General features: G+C 45.2%; 1 protein-coding gene and 1 pseudogene across 7 annotated transcripts in view; both read left to right on the forward strand.

The window, feature by feature from the left end:
* The window catches only part of LOC148021706 (uncharacterized), a 165,509-nt gene that overhangs the window by 128,930 nt on the left and 19,932 nt on the right, over positions 1–16,647 (forward strand). For all 7 annotated transcript variants that reach the window (XR_015694381.1, XM_087697216.1, XM_087697215.1 and 4 more), the window contains exons 8-13: positions 6,177–6,260; positions 14,685–14,804; positions 14,892–15,038; positions 15,169–15,249; positions 15,389–15,479; positions 15,690–15,766. Coding sequence is in view for 6 of the 7 variants with exons in the window: in XM_087697216.1 (XP_087553342.1) it covers positions 6,177–6,260; positions 14,685–14,804; positions 14,892–15,038; positions 15,169–15,249; positions 15,389–15,479; positions 15,690–15,766 (600 nt within the window). In the remaining variant the exon portion in view is untranslated. The remainder of the gene's footprint in view (positions 1–6,176; positions 6,261–14,684; positions 14,805–14,891; positions 15,039–15,168; positions 15,250–15,388; positions 15,480–15,689; positions 15,767–16,647) is intronic.
* LOC148021708 (uncharacterized) lies at positions 8,764–10,170 on the forward strand (annotated as a pseudogene).

A 16,647-nucleotide genomic window follows, 5' to 3' on the forward strand; every position in this document is an offset into this window, starting at 1 on the left:
AGGTCTAGGACCACATTCCATCCCTCGTCACAGAGCAGATGGGATTCTCCCTCCTAGACCCCTTCATAGAGAAGAAATTAGCGAAGGCTTTCCATGCACAAGACCAGTAGAAATACCTAAGAGAGGATGGTCTTTCTAAGGCCTTCTTCACTACCTACTGGGAGGTGGTGAGGGATCCCCTATTGCTGGCCTTTCAAGAGATTTTGAGCTGAAGAAGGATGCCAGGGAGTCTACCGGCAGGCCTTATCAGTCTCCTCCCCAAAGGGGGAGACCGGTTGGAGCTATCCCAGTGGAGACCGATCACCTTGTTGTCAGTGGCCTAAAAGGCACTGGGCAAGATGATCAGTAGGTGACTCCGCCCCATGCTTCCAGACATCATTCATGACACAGATAGGTTTTGTCCAAGATAGGAGCATCCTAGACAATGTTTTCACCTTCTTCGAGGTGACTGAGTGGGCCCAGCACAGTGGTCAGGGATTGGTTGTACTTCTCCTGGACTTCGAGAAAGCCTATGATAGGGTTGACTGGGACTTCTTAGAGGGCACCACGGTGAGGTTGGGCTTCCCCCAAGCATGGATATGCGGGGTTTGTGCACTTTACAGATCGGACACTAGCAGGGTTCTCATAGATGGAAGTAGGGGGGAGAAATTTCCGTTGGAGAGATTTGTCCGGCAAGGCTGTCATCTTGCCCCGTATCTATTCTTACTCTTTGCAGAAGCGATGTCCTACTTTCTCAGATCATGTGTGAGTGGGCTACGTGGCCTTCGACTTCCGGTGAGGGAGGAGATGGAGCTACTAGATTCAGAGTATGTAGATGATACCGCCCTTTATATTGAGAATGATCAACTGATGTTCGAGAGAGTGAGACTAGCTTTGGAGGTGTTTTGCATTGCAATTGGAGCGAAAATCAACTGGCGAAAGTTGGTTGTTTTTCTTATAGACCCGGACTCTAGCACGAAGTGGGGTGTCCACTTGGGGTTCAGATGGGTATCCAGGGGACAGACCGTCCGATACCTAGGGTTCCAGGTGGGACTCAACATCACTCCTGCCTAGCAGTTTCTTCCAGCTCTCGACTCTATCTGGTGGAAGGTGACCTACTGGAGTACTGTCCCCTTTCCTTAGCGGGCCGAGCATTGGTGGTCAACCAGGTCCTCCTAGCGACGGCTTGGTACATTGCCTTGTGTTGGTGCTTCTCCTCGTCTTGTGTAGTTCAGCTTTGCCGCCTAGTGCGGAATTTTCTCTGAGCCGGCTCAAACGGTTCCAGGGATTCTTTGGCCAAGGTGGCGTGGGTGACCATCATTCAGTATCAGTTTGAGGGAGGGCTTGGGATGATAGACCTAGAGTTTCAGAGCCTGGCCCTTTTGGGCAAGCTAGTAGTCTGTGGGCTTACACCAAGAGGGCAGACCTCGAAGGTCCTTTTGCAACAGGGTCTTCAGGAGTGCACACCGAGGCTTGGTGGTGGTTGGAGGCCATCCTTGAGATGGATCTTCACAACTGCTCAAATCACGCCACCCAGATTTGTGCAGGGCGAGTCTCGAGCTCGTCAGGAGCTCTGTTTTCACTTTTTGTGCACTTGGGGCGGCCAAGAACCTATTCTTCATGATGTAGGCAGACAGCCCCAGATGATGATACACCCCCCCTCCATGGCTTCTTGCATACATCCTCCCAAACCGCCTTGAGAGGCTTGTATACATTATGTATTTGTGATTATTTTAGCTCAAGCTAGTCTGTTGAGCATGAGCACTCTGTTGTAATCAGCCTTCTGAGTAATATATTTAGCCACATTTTACTTGCAAAAAAAAGAAAAAAGATTGGGTGCTCAATGCTAGAATATGTTGAATTTCAATCAACAAGGGTTGGACCATAGATGGTAGGTGGCTAATGGCTGAAATTTGCTCTTAGGAGTGAGAAACCTGCACACAAGGATGGCTAAATGGTGGGTAACTTGTCTATTTATAGATGTAGAAGGATCCTTTCAAATTAGGGTTTTGCTCACGGTACACAAACTCTTTGAGATGGCGCCGTGCTGTTTAGTGAAACTTCTCGTAATTTACATATTTTGGGGCTATTTGAAAGAGCTAATCGGTTTGTAATGCATTTTTAGCTCAACACCGCCTCTCAGGCCCAAAACTAGAACCATAAAGCAATTGTAAGAAAAAAGCTCAAGCCCATTTGTACTCGAAGGCATCTCACCCCAAAGAAACGAGCATATCCAACAAAGGGTACACGCTAGCTACCTAGTAGTCTATCAAGACTATAAAGGTGATGTTATCTTACCAAAGAAGCCCAAGTGATCACTCTAGAGAGATTTTTCACAATCTTCCTTGGGAGGGGAAGCCCTATGATAGAAGAGTAAATCTCCTAGAAAGATGAACCCGTGAAAGGAATTGTATGCATTCCATGTCACCAGCCTTGGAAGAATCAATGCAAACTTGCATATGAACCCTACACTAAAATACAAAACCTTGTTAAAGATATGAGAATCTGCAAATAGAGGTCAGTAGTCAAATGCTTCAAAGAAAAACAAAACAAAAAAGGAAAGCTAAATGAAAAGGTGTGCAATGAGTGTTTGTGTATGAGTGAATGTAGGGGAGGACAAAATAAGAAAAACCCAAGGACAAATTAACCTATGGGCTCGATCCATAAGCCTAAGAAACTAAGAGGTCTAAAGGTTGCTAGCCTAGAGTATCCTAAGGCACCTAGAGAGATGCTAGCCTAAGGATGTGGCCACCATCATGTTCTTTCATCTGCATGTCTCTGCCAATGAAATGCATGATGAGGTGGGGAAGTGGACCTAGATAAAGGTGCAGGGGGAGATCACGGAATATATGCAAAGAGTGCTATGGGAGAGGGGCCAATAGACCAATTAGCAAATACTTCAAGGGTAATGAAAGATATGGGTTGCTAAGGCTATCTGTGTGCCACGTCTTGCAGCAACTGGGCTAGAAGGAGTAGATGGGGCAGTAGTGGGAGGCATAGCCCCACTAGACTCTCCAACATGAATGAAGGTAGTCGCAAGGGTTTGCTAAGGTTTCTTAGGTGGGAGACCTTGTGCCTTGGTATGATACTCCTTGTCCGCATGGCACGATCTTTGATGGTGTGTGCAAAATCTATTCTTTTTAGGGAGTTGCTATTAGATGGGTTTAGCTTCTTTGTTTCCGTGTGAGGAAGGGGTGTCACCCTTGTTTTGAGTTGCCTTCTCATCCTGAGAGTCCTTGCCACCTTTGGTTTTTCCTTATGAAGAAGAGACAACCAAATCTCTCTCTGAATAAGAATGTGTGGAGGACTTCTTGTGGACTTGATCATCCATACTTGCATAACGTAAGAACTAATATTCGAACTCATAGAAGGTTGGCAATTGAGTAAATGTGATAGATGAGGGGAGTGTTTGAGGGAAGCGAGGGGGATATCCATCATCGTTGTCCCAAGATAAAGGATGCGCTCATTTGCAGGAATGTGGAAGGCACATTGGTAAAAGGTTGCATTTCCCCTAACAATGTATGAGGGTGCGAAGTGGCATTTACCTAAGGATAGGTGACATGGGGTGGATGGAAAGAGAAGGAACTATAAGTAGAGATGGGAACCCCATAGATTTCTAGAGGAAAAATACATGCTTGAAAATATGAGAATGATTGTGCTTAATCCACCTTCTTGCTTTGACACCCAACTCCCAGTGTGCTAGATGCAGAAGTGGAGTATTGAATGCATAAGAAAGATTCGGGAGATGAGGGTGTGAGTGGAGGGAAGTGTGATAGAGAAGTGCCAATTCCATGCTCAGATAAAACTGAAGGTATAGTTCTAGGTATACCTATAGATCTATACTTGTGTCTAGATTCTCTTTGATTAAAATTGATGTACTGAAAATTATCAAAATCTTGCACACCAAAAGGAGGAACAAGGGAGGGTTTTGATTCATATGACTCAAAGGGGTTAGACAAAGTTGGCACTGGGCCTGGCTCAGATGAAGAAGATGGTTCGCCGGTCATCCTAAATGCCATATGTCATCCTTGATTGGAGAGGTGGCTAGCCTCACTAACCGGTCTGGATGTATTAGAAGAGTTGGTAGGAGGGATGTAGTTGGCACCATACTTGATGTGCATGAATCCTCCAAACTCCTCATTTGTCTCATTAAACTTGGAAAAGGAGAAGAATGTGAAGGTGAAGGTGAAGTGTGGTCTTCCTCGTTGAGTCCATAATGCCTCCTCAGGGCATGTAGTGATGGAGAAGCGTGAAAGACACAATGGGATCCCATGGAGTCTGAGACATTGTGAAATGGTTACGTGTCGTCCATGTATCTCACAAAAAACCAAGCCTCCACAATACCATAGGATACTCTTTAAAAGAACACCGACTTTGATACCATGTGAAGATATACTAGGGTTTGTGCAAAGAATACACAGGATGTATGATCATGACTAAATAACTCAGACAATAACACAATAAACGCAAAATGCAAAACGCAAAAATACAAACACAAACAGAGAATAAAGAGAACTCTATAAAGTGACGGCTGCACTCTTGCACCGTGCTCTGCTGTGGCTATGTCTAAGGGGTTGGCTGCGGCTCCCCCTGCCGTCTTCCTCTCTGTCGTCTTTGAACCCGTGTAAAGCCATCCGCATCCACCTGTGCGCTTGTCGGCGATGCCACCTTGGCTTCAAAGCGCTTGCATTCTACTGCCTGATGTCCAAAGTCATGGCAATGCAGGCACTGCCTTGGCTGCCCAGTCACAATAACTTGCTATCTGAAAGAGTGACCGCTTGCCTCGATCTCTAGAAACTGTGGTATATTCTTTGTGTCCTTCACTGCCACCCATACCTTTGGGACTTGTGTGGCTTTCACTGTGTGCGCAAAAGAGGCGGGAAGGACAATGCCAAAGAGTCGTCCAAAGTCTTCCACTAACTGGCGACAGTCCAAGGAAGATTAGGGTGACCAGGTGTCTAAGGAACTTGTTGTGGAGTGCAAATGCCTCCACTGTGAAACCACTGTACCAAGGAACCATGTAGATGACCCCCTTCGTGGAAGCATAGGGTGAACTGGCTAGTAGCTCACGGGCTGCGTCTGCCGAGGTGAGTCATACCATGAAGATCCCTTGACCCATTAGGACCTCCTCCACAATCTGCGCTGTGCTGGTGCGCAGGGTGGAATGAAGCCAATCCCGAAGTTGGGCCTTGGAAGGGGAGTGTCCAACTACCTGACTAAATATCGTTGTTTCTTTAAGCTCCAACTCTGTGGCCCGCCGGACGGCTAAGAGCTCTTCCTTAGAGAGGATGACATGCAAGGTGTTTTACTGGGGGGCACTCACAGAATGCGCCAGCGTTTGACCAGAGGTTTCCATTGCACGTCCCTGCTGAGAACCTACCCATCACGCTGCTGCACTACCCGAGGGGGGGCTGCTGCAGAGGGAGGGAGCAACTGGAGGGGTGCGGGGAGTTGTTGTTTTCGATGCAGGTGGTGTGGCTGCTTGACGGGGCGGGGCCTCAAGGCAGAGGAGGCGGGCCAGCGCGTGAGGGAGGTGAGGGCGGGGGTGGATGCCTTCGGACTTCAATTTGCTTTGGTATCATTGAAAGTTTCAATTTTTAAAAACCATAGTTCATTTTAAGGTTATTAAGATTCCTACTTTATGGGAGCAAACAATTTAAATATATCACCTTCTTGGATATTGAAGACATTTATTTAAACTATCAAATCCATGATTCGCTATATAAAGCATGCTTTATCAAAACAATTTAAATATATCACCTTCTTGGATGCTGAAGACATTTATGTAAACTATCAAATCCATGATTCACTATATAAAGCATGCTTTATCAAAACACCAACATCCATAAGGTTTTTGCTAAGGCATAATTTGCCATCTGCTTCTATCATAACTACTACATGCAGTTGCACAATTTGATTCATGAACATCTAATGTTTCTTGTTAATTTCTCAAATAAAAATGGACAGTTGGCTGCCTGAGATGTGTAAGCGAAAGGACATGGAGAAATTAGGACACGTCTGTACCAACTAGTTTGATTTGTAATAAAGTGGCTCCTAGATAGTATCTACATATGAAAGAAGTCCATGATGAATCCATGCCATATTATTAAGTACGAGGCTAGCTCAAGCCCTTGACTTACGCAATATGAGAAGTCCACTTATACGACTCCACCACTTACTGCCTTTTCTTTATGCAGGCAATATATGGTTGGAGAGGAGCTGAATATATTCATATGCAGAAGGCTTTGGAGTTAGATTTTCCATCCATCTCAACTTTTCAGGTGATCTATCACTTTTAACCATCGATTTTCATGTTGTTTATTGTTTCTTTCGACAATCTTTGCCCTTATTGAGGCACAGTCATACTTTATTCATGGATTTGCATGTTCTGTGTTGTTTTGCTAATAAATTTTGGCCTTGTTCAGGTGTGCAAATGATTCATTAGAATATTTGGCATTATTAGGAGTTTCTTATAGCAGACAAAATCACTGTGGAGTGTGCAGTTTGCCCAGGCAGTGCAGATACCATTTTGAGTTATATGAATTATCTTTAACCTACCCATTCCACTGAATTTGAAAATGCCTTCTCGAATGCAAAGTGGAAGTCCATACTGAACCGAATTTGTTTCAGCATTTTCTGGTTAACCAAGAGCTTCCACGGTCTGTAAGAAGTTACAATATAAGCATTAAAGCTCTAGATTTTGAGAAGAGATGTATTGCAAAGGCAAATACAACAGACTTTCTCTTCTCTTTGCTTGAATAAATTTTCTCCACTTTAATTGAGAAAATGACAAAAAATAGAATTCACTACAGAATCCTGTTGGGGAAGATGAACACTTGTATGCCAATCAGCCAACAATAATCATCTGAACGGGCTTGAAGAATTTGAAATGGAAGAGAGGTGTTCATGCTTCCGTAGAGCTACTACTAAGCTAGTAAACCCTACGTGTGGAAACAACTAAGTGCCTTTTTCTTGTTGGGGGTTACTTCTGTAATCTGATTGGAATTCCAGTATCCAAGAAGCAACTTCACAATTGTGGCTCTCAGCCCTGTTCAAAACCTAGTTTGCAGCTTCCCTTTCTCTGACTGGCAAAATAGTGTTCATGTGCATGAACAAACTCGTGAAGGAAAAGAAAATGGTTCAAACTTTTATAGATTCCTTTTCCCTTGCTTCCAACATGAATTCCAGTCAAGATCCACTGAAATTTTAATAGGCTAATGCAACTTGAATTTTGTGCTTGTAGCAGGGGCTCAAGTGTGAGAAATAGCACCAGCTATGGAGGAGAGAGAAACGAGAGATAGTGAGAGTGAGCTGAAGCAAGTGTGTAGAGTGTACTTGCTGAACTGAAAGATAAGAGTGAAAGTACAACTGCTGTTGACCTAACTAGCCTTCCACCAACTAACTAGAGTTAGGTTTATTTACTCTAGATCCTAGTGTCACTACTTTAATGTTCTAAGACACTAGGTGTACACACACTACATTGACACTTTAATAAGTATCCACAACACACGAATTGCATTGGGCATTGCCCAAAATTGGGAAATTTTAACACCCTCTTGTGGTGCCAATGTGATGAAGTACAAGGATGATCAATCACCAAAGGGTAATAAGTTCAAGGAATTTTGAAAAGCCTCAAACTTCTCACATGGTAACACTTTGGTGAGAATGTGTGCAACATTTTCCTTTGTGGGTACATGTTCGAGTAGGTACAATGCAAGCAAAAGGAGTGCTACGAACCCATGTAGGGATCACTTTATCCACTCCCATCTCTTCTTCATCAAAAAGAGAATATCCTCGCTTTTAGGGGTGGTATTTAAGATGTCACCACAATAGATGAAAGAGGATACAGTTTTAGAGGAAGATTTAGAGATGAAATTTAAATAGAAAGAGAGTAAGACAATGTGAATTATCAATTCTAAAACTCAAAAGAAGCATAAATCATTTTTTTTAAAAAGAAAATAAAAAGAATACTATGAAGAAGAGGCCTCCCCATCCAAGATGGTCTATGATTGTATCTCCTTCATCCCATCAGCCATAAGATGATAGAGGAGGCAATAGTTGCATTCGTACTACGCATAGACTAGTTTGTTCCGTACGGTTCGTACCATATTGTACGATACATATCTATACCATTTTGTACCAAAAAACAGGCTATTTTTGGCCTCTGAAGACTAGACCATACAATATCTTCCAACTCCTAAGCCTTATGTTTATTATCATAATTCCAAGTCTCACACACACACACACACTCTCTCTCTCTCTCTCTCTCTCTCAACTTCCAAGATGAGTGCAATTCCAAGAGCATCCCTCCCCCTCTCCTCTCTCTCTCTCTCTCTCTCTCTCTCTCTCTCTCTCTAAACTGCCAAGCCTCTCACACCAATCCAACTAGCCCACATGAGAGAGTGCATCCCAAAAATTAAGGTAGCCAAAGAGGAGGGAAAACTTGCCTTCTGTAGAGGAGGGAGAGTGGTAATTATGGAGAGGCGCCACAAATGACGGCGTGAGACCTATGGGACCAGCCTTGCAATGGTAGTTTGGAACTATAATGGAGCCCTCCGATTGGATGTGGGAGCTTTTGAGGAGACATTCAAAGGGAGAGATATAGTGTTCTACTCAGAGACACATCAGGGGCCACATACTACACTTCCACGGGTGACAGGCTATAGGTGGGAGTCAGCTTGTAGGAAGGAGACACGCACAAACCATAGTAATCGCGGGTCGGGAGGAGTGGCAACGTTAATCAGGGAGGAGCTACAACAGATGATCCAGATAGTCCACAGAGATGAGTAGGCCAGATACATGTGGATGAGAGTGCATGGTGAGGAACGCACTTTGTATATTGCCATATGCTATTTCCCCCCTATGATGTCCCATTACGCCCCACCCAAGGGGCAATCACCCTATGTGGCTTTGGATGAGGATATTTGGGAGTTCTCGAAGGAGGGAGAGGTTATCTTACTAGGAGACTTTAATGCCAAGACAACCTCCCATCAGGTGTCTTTCTTTGATGCATCTAAGGAGATGCTACAAGAGCAGGATGTGTCAGAGCTACAGCTAGAGAGGACATCTCAGGATATGGGGGAAGTCACCAAATATGGGAGATACCTTGTGGAGATGGGCATAGCACACAGGTTGGCCATTCTCAATGGCTTGGCTAGATACCCCCCATCCAGCGCCTTCACATGTTATCCTCATCGACATGGTGCCAGCAGAGTAGACTATGTTATTGCCCCATCGACGCTAATATTTCACATCCAGGACCTCTTAGTATCCCCACACCTTCTCGGAGTTGCAGTGGATCATGCCTACCTATCATTCACCATTGACCTCCAATTCACTGATAGGCAGACCCATCATGCAGCTCACCGACACCCAAGATACCTCTTTTCCAGAGAGACAAAGGATACCTATGAGACGGAGATCCTTAGATTGTTACATGATGCAGACCCCAACGTTCCATTACAGGAGCTGACTCTGCAATTCAGTGAGGCTCTACACATCGCTGCAAGTGTAGCCTTCCCACACTCACGACCCACACAGAGAGCCTCCACCAAGGGGACACCTCAGAACAACTGGTATGATGATGAGTGCCGTGAGACCAGAGCGTGGCTACAGAGAGAGATAGCACTGGGGTCCACTACCCATAGACAAGCACAAATACTATTTAGACGCCTCACATAGTGGAAGAAGAGAACATTCTTGGTCCAGCTGGAGCAAGACCTATATGAGTTATTCTTGAGCCAGGACTCTAGAGAGGGTTGGAGGCTTTTCAGAGAGCATTGCCCGACCACACCTATTACGTCCACTGCTGTATGGGAAGAGTATGCAGCTGGTCTCTACACTGTGGAGGGTCATCCACCTCTTCCTGGCCCACTTGAGCCTTGTCCAAAGACCACCACTTTCTTTACAGAAAGTAGGGTCCGAGAGGCCATTGACAGACTTAGCAGAGGAAAGGCACAAGATAATGATGGACTAGTAGCCGAGTACTTGACCCATGCTAGAGATTTGGTGGCAGGATTCCTAGCTTACATGTTTAACAGAGCCATGTGTGAAGGCCTACCAGAAAGCTGGAGCGTGAACACTATTGTGCATATCCTCAAGTCAGGGGACCCTACTCTACCCAGTAAGAGACTATCATGGTTGGGCATATATTGGCTAAGTTATATGCTTCCATCCTTGAGCATGAGTTAAGCAGGTGGGTAGAGATGTGGAGTCTTAGAGCACAGGGACATGTTGGCTGTAGGAGAGGCTTCTCCACATTGGATCACATCCTCACACTCAAAGCGATCATTGAGGAGGGAAAAGCCTATGGCCGACAGACCTACTGTTGCTTTGTGGACCATGGGAGTACCGAAAGAGCTCAGTTGGGGTATTTTGGCATTGTATGAGAGAGTTGTGGGCAAAGTCCAAACACCTAAGGGCCTTTCGGCACCTATTTACTCCACCTTCGGGGTAAAGTAGGGATGCCCCCTCTCTCCAACATTATTTGGCCTGTACATTGATGGGATTGCTGATTACATTTCACACACATCCCCGCATCCCTCCCCTCTGGACAAGAGTGTCCCACAGAATGGCTGGTACGACGCAGAGTGCAAGGAAACCCGGCTCCATCTTCAATAGGACGAAGCACGAGGAGTACACACGCACAAATAGGCACGCCTGATCCTCCACCGCCTTGTACAAAGAAACGGGCCTACCTATCCAAAGTGGAACGTGAATTCTACCAACTATTCTTGGGACAGGACAGCAAGGAGGCGTGGAAGGCATTCCAGGAGCCCCGTGCTCAGACACCCATTACCTCCTCGGACACATGGTATGCATATGCAGCCTCACTGTACCAAATACTCGAGCAGCCCACATTGCCCCGACTACTAGGGAGCAAACTTGAGTCATCTATATTCTTTAGAACGGAGTGGATTCGGGACGCCATTGACACACTACAGAATGGCCAAGCCCAAGACCATGAAGGCTTAGTAGCAGAGCACTTGACCCATCCCCGGGACATACTTGCACCCCTTCTAGCCCACATGTTCAACAGAGCCTTAGGTGAGGGCTTCCCTGCCAGCTAGTCAGCCAACACCATAATACCTATCCTGAAGGCTGGAGATCCCATGGCCCCCACAAACTATCGAACAATCATGGTTGGCCATGTACTGGCCAAGCTCTATGGATCCATCTTGGACCTTGAGCTAAGCAAGTGGGTGGCACAACACCAACACCGAGCGACTGGACAAGCAGGGTTCAAGAGGGGGTACTCCACTCTTGACCATATCCTCACACTTAGAGCCATTATAGAGGAGGGCAAGGCACACGAGGGGCAGGTATACTCCTACTTCGTGGACTTTCTCAAGGCCTTCGATACGGTACCACGAGCCAGGCTCATGCAAAGACTACAAGAACTAGAGGTCCCGCCCAGAATGTGTTGGGGGATATTGACACTATACAAATCGGTCACGGGCCGAGCCTAAACACCAAGGGGGCTATCAAAGGAGATAACCAACACCTTTGGAATTAAATAGGGATGCCCACTCTCACCTGCTTTATTTGGTCTCTACATTGATGAGATATCAGAGTACATGGATAGATTGGGAGGGGAGGGATCTAGCCTAGGAGGGATATTGATACCCATCTTACTATATGTGGACGACATAGTTCTCATCTCTAGCACGCCCAAAGGGCTACAGCGCCAATTGAAGGCACTACGAGCCTTCTACCAGGATAGAGACCTCATCGTGAACTTGGGGAAGACCAAGGTCATGGTGTTCAACACTTCAACCCAACGGATTCGACAGTCAGTACCCCCCTTCACATACGGCGTGGAAACTGTGGAAGTGGTCCAAAGATACGTCTATCTGGGGATTACATTTTCAGGACTGAGATTCACCTTGAGAAAGATAGCAAAAGATAGATTGACACGAGGCTATGCAGCCCTCAGATCCATGGAAAACCAATGCGCCGGCATACAATTCCAAGAGCCCCGTACAAAGCTCTAGCTATTTGACACTCTAGTCACACGAGCACTCTTGTACGGGGCTCCCATATGGGGATCTAGTCTCTACCACACAAGGAGGGCCACACAGGACCAGCCACTGCCTTAGGAGGAGGCCACTCAGATCCATGGAAAACCAATGCGCCGACATACAATTCCAAGAGCCCCGTACAAAGCTCTGACTATTTGACACTCTAGTCACACCAGCACTCTTGTACGGGGCTCCCATATGGGGATCTAGTCTCTACCACACAAGGAGGGCCACACAGAACCAGCCACTGCCTCAGGAGGAGGCCACCTATGAGGGACGGGAGCAAATGGAGAGACCCTTGGTACTTATGATCTCACGGATGATCCAGAGCAAGCCCTCTATGCCACACAAGATCATGAGAGGAGAGATGGGAGCACCGCCCCTCGTAGCTGAGGCCCTCTTCCAAACAATGGCCTTCTTGCACCAACTATGGGACATGCCCCGGCATCGGTACCCCAGACTCGCGCTGGAGTTGTCCAAACAGCTAGCACTACGAGGGGACACTGAATGCTAGTATGCCCGAACAGAGACCTGGCTACGGCTCACGGCCTACACATGGACCACCTCCCCCCACTACAATACAGCCTAGATTGCCCCCACCTAGAGCTCAGCTAGGAGGAGGTGAACCGTATCATAAAAAATGGACATCATTCAGCTACACACGGCCAAGACATGGGTACTCCTACAGAAGACCTAGGGACAAAGAAGGCTTTCTGCCGAGAGCACTTCTTGCACATATCTCCGGACGGTTGCATTACTCGCCCAAGCTACATGAACACACACTTGTCCCATGGAGTCAGAAGCACCATTGGACAAATCCGTACATCTTCACACCAGCTACGGGTCGAGAGAGGTAGATACGAGACCCACTCCCTCCCCCTAGAAGATCGGATCTGCCAAATCTGCCAGCTCGAGTGGGAGACTGAAGAACACTACATATGCAAGCGCCTAGCATACTACAAGATCCGGGGACGCTTCCACTACCTGTTCATAGAAGGATTTAGGCCACTCTCCAGAGTGATGGATTTCAAGGGCTAGAGATGCCTTGGGTTCTTCCTGCTAGAAATACGGTGCCATAGAGACCACCTCCTTTGGAACTTGGAGCAAAGATAGGGAGCGCCTGCTCAAAGAATTCTACCGAGAACCAACTACCATCCTTACCCCTGAGCCCCCACTAGCCCCAATGACCTCCCGGCCACGGGGGACCACCCTAGCCATAGCCACGGCAAGAAGCAAAGCCCGGCACCTATACCCAACCAGCCCCCTCCCTCGCAAGAGGCACATGTCGAGGATACAAGGGATACTATGCCGCCACCAAAGGGCCCTACCCCGTTGATTTAGCCTCTCAATGTTAGATAGACCCATGCAGGACATTTTAGGATGACCAAGCTCCATGAGCAGTTCCACACCATACTTGGAACACATATGAATTGTATCCAACCTATATACCACCTTGTACCTACTCAATTAGTTTATCATAGCATTAGATGGTAGCTTTACTAAGACCTGGAAAGTTTCCCAAACATTTTGTATGTAACGTTTTGGTCTCATAGGCCACCTTGGTCTTCCGTAGACGTTAATATAACTTTCTTTCTTTCTTTCTCTCTCTCTCTATTGAACACATCATCACATCAACTAATGATTGAGACACGTCGATGGAGTCATGTTGCAGAAAATGAGAGGATATGCCAGCTTTTCAGATGGGAGCCAAAGATGGAGGAACACTACATTTCTAGATGTACTGTACACTATGATATCGGAGGCTGCTACCATTGCCTCTTTAAGGAGGGCTTTGGACCTTTGAGACGTGTGATGGACTGTGAGGACCAGAGATGTCTAGGTCTTTTCTTATTGGAGCTTCAATGGCGTAGAGTAGCATTGTTACGAGATCAGAGCCAATCCCGGCCACGTCCACCCCTCTAGAGAGTAGTTATAGACTTTTTCAGTCCATTACCACCTTAGACACTACATCTCCTACTGACAGGCGCCATCAGGGGGGACATCATTAGGTGGCATCACAGTATACAGCTACAGCATTATGCAGAGCACAATGCCCTAGGTTACCTGCTCGCCAACATAGGCATGCTCATATGTGACACATTCGCACTAGGATTGCTCACTATAGACGAAGATTACCATGCTGACTCAGTCGGAGATAGCTGGCAGAGTTTTGGTGGATTTCATAGACTGAGAGGGAGATACTCTATACTCTTTCCTTATTTTTCATTTCTCATTTCAGTTTATCATGTAGATCTAGACATAATTTTGTTTTTCTTCTCTGATGAGAGATGATGATACCAGTTGTATTGTTAATGGTCTCATAGGCCATCCTGGCCTTCTAGAGACGTTAATAGATCTTTCTTTCTCTCTCTCTCTGGAATTTGAATAGTATCTGAAATGTTTTAACTTTCAAATTCATAACTGAAACAAGTCAGAAAAAACATCAGTATTAGACATTTTAGTTTTTATCTGCAGTATTTTATTGGATGCTTTACTCTTTGTGTCCATGTATATTGCAAAAAATATATATATATGAGTTCGGTGGAACATTAAACTGCTAACAAGCTTGGAATTTAACTATATCATTTCTTGACATTAGTGTAGGTTTGTGCTTCATTTGACTCTGAATGTGATTTTGGCTTATCAGCTTGCACTCTTCTCTTTTCCTCTTGTATTTTGCTCCAGCTGAGGGAAAATTACAGGTCTTCTGAAAGTATTGTTAAAGCTGCTTCAATAATTCTTGAGCACAGTGGCTATGACCGGAAGATTGGGGGACTGGAATCACTCAGGCTTGTTCCCATTAAGGTCCTTAAACAACATTTGAAAATTCATACTAGATAGGGACCTTAAGAATTCTCAAACGAGCTGATTATTTGTGTTGAATGCTTTCAGGATTACATGGCATTCCCTATAGGTATAGCTGGATTCTCAAGGCCAGATAATGAAGCCTACTTCATAGTTTCAACAATTCGAAATCTTGTCCATAAAAGGGAGGCAAGCTGGGGGAGTTTCGCTTTGCTGTATCGGACCCGTGCACAGGTATACCAGATCTTGCAATCCAGAAGAGGTTTACTTCCCTTCTTCTTGATCCCTTATTGTGTGTTAACAGATGCAGCTGTGCTTTCTGCAGCTGCTTGATCTCATCTTCTTTTTCCCTTTGTCCTTGCAGTCTTTTCCATTGGAGGCTGCTCTGCTCAAAGCTGGAATTCCATACAAGTTACGTGGCATTGTACCATTTTATTCATTCCAGGTAAGAGAGTTGGTTCCACTTGATGATTTGGACTTGATAAATAGATTGTTCTTTCTAATTGCTGCTTTTCAAGGCTTCACTGCTACTGAAGAAACAATTGCATAAACTGATGGGAGCTCTATCTGAGTGTTTACTGCAGGAAGTGAGAACATTGATTGCCTATTTGCAAGTGGTTGCAAATCCTCGAAATGATATTGCTCTAGAGTACTGTCTGAATGTGCCAGCACGTGGTAAGCTTCTATTACTGTTATATGCAGGAGTTGAGATTTGCATAGAAGTTCTGTATCCAGTAAACCTTTCGATATGGAGTTTGAGTAGTGCCTTTCTTCTTGCATGTGGTTGCCATGTAAAGTCTAATTTTAGGAATGAGTTTTGTATCTGTTGCATTATGATGGTTTATGGTAGACAACCACCTACATTTTTTGTTGCTTTGAAGACAGGAATCGGAGTCAAAAGTTTGATTCGAGTAAAAACATGGGCAACATCCAACAACCTAAGTTTGTTCAGGGCTTTAGAGGCAAGCATCGCAACTATTATGTAATTACTCCCTAAGAAACTTGGTCAGTATACTATTCCCAATGTTTGTCACATCAACTGTGATCTCATTGCAGTTTTCTGTTGTTTAATATTGTCTGTCAAAGACCTGATGCAGTGACAAGCTTCACTTCACTAGTAAATGGAATCTTCTTGTCAAATACGCGGAAAAACCTTTCTTTGTGTTTAGAAATCTCACCTGGGCTTTCGCCAAGAATATTTGCACTTTGAGATAAAGATGTATTGTTGTCAAACGAATGGAAAAACTATTCTTCAATGTTTAGAAAGCTCACCTGTGCTTTCTTCAGAAACATTCCCACATTGTGACAAATATGCACAATGGGCAAGATAGAAGGCACAGCCATTGAGCCTGGTCAGAGGACCTCAGTTGGAAGGTGCATGTATTATTGAATTATGTAAATGCCATCCATGGCTAAACAGGCAAAGCTAATCCCTGCATCACAGAAAGTGTGACGAGGGCTTTCCCAACCACAGACTGCAAAGTCTAATAGCATGAGGGAAAAGCATCCTGCTCATAGCCTCTGCAATAAAGGAGAATAAGTAAGTGCCAAGGTGTGCAACCAAAAAGAAAAAGGTAAGCACCAAGTACACACCCTAGCCAGACTGAACAGGAACTGATGAATTGGTGCAGAAGCTGATGTATGCATAGAGAGTATCATGGCGGAATCACCTTGATTTAAAAATTTGATTCAAAAAGTGTGTACAATGATCTTGTGGTGTATTGAATGTTAATCTTAAATGGATTGAACATTATTACTCCATTTGTCTTGTGTATGTCTTGTTGTATGTAACAAGTGTGTTGAATTAGGAGCTCAAAGGAAATAGGGGTGTGACTTTACGTCT

Source organism: Lygodium microphyllum, chromosome 17 (genome assembly GCF_053477565.2).
Source record: "Lygodium microphyllum isolate KBCC chromosome 17, Lygodium_microphyllum_v1.1.10, whole genome shotgun sequence".
NCBI classification, from domain to species: domain Eukaryota; kingdom Viridiplantae; phylum Streptophyta; class Polypodiopsida; order Schizaeales; family Lygodiaceae; genus Lygodium; species Lygodium microphyllum.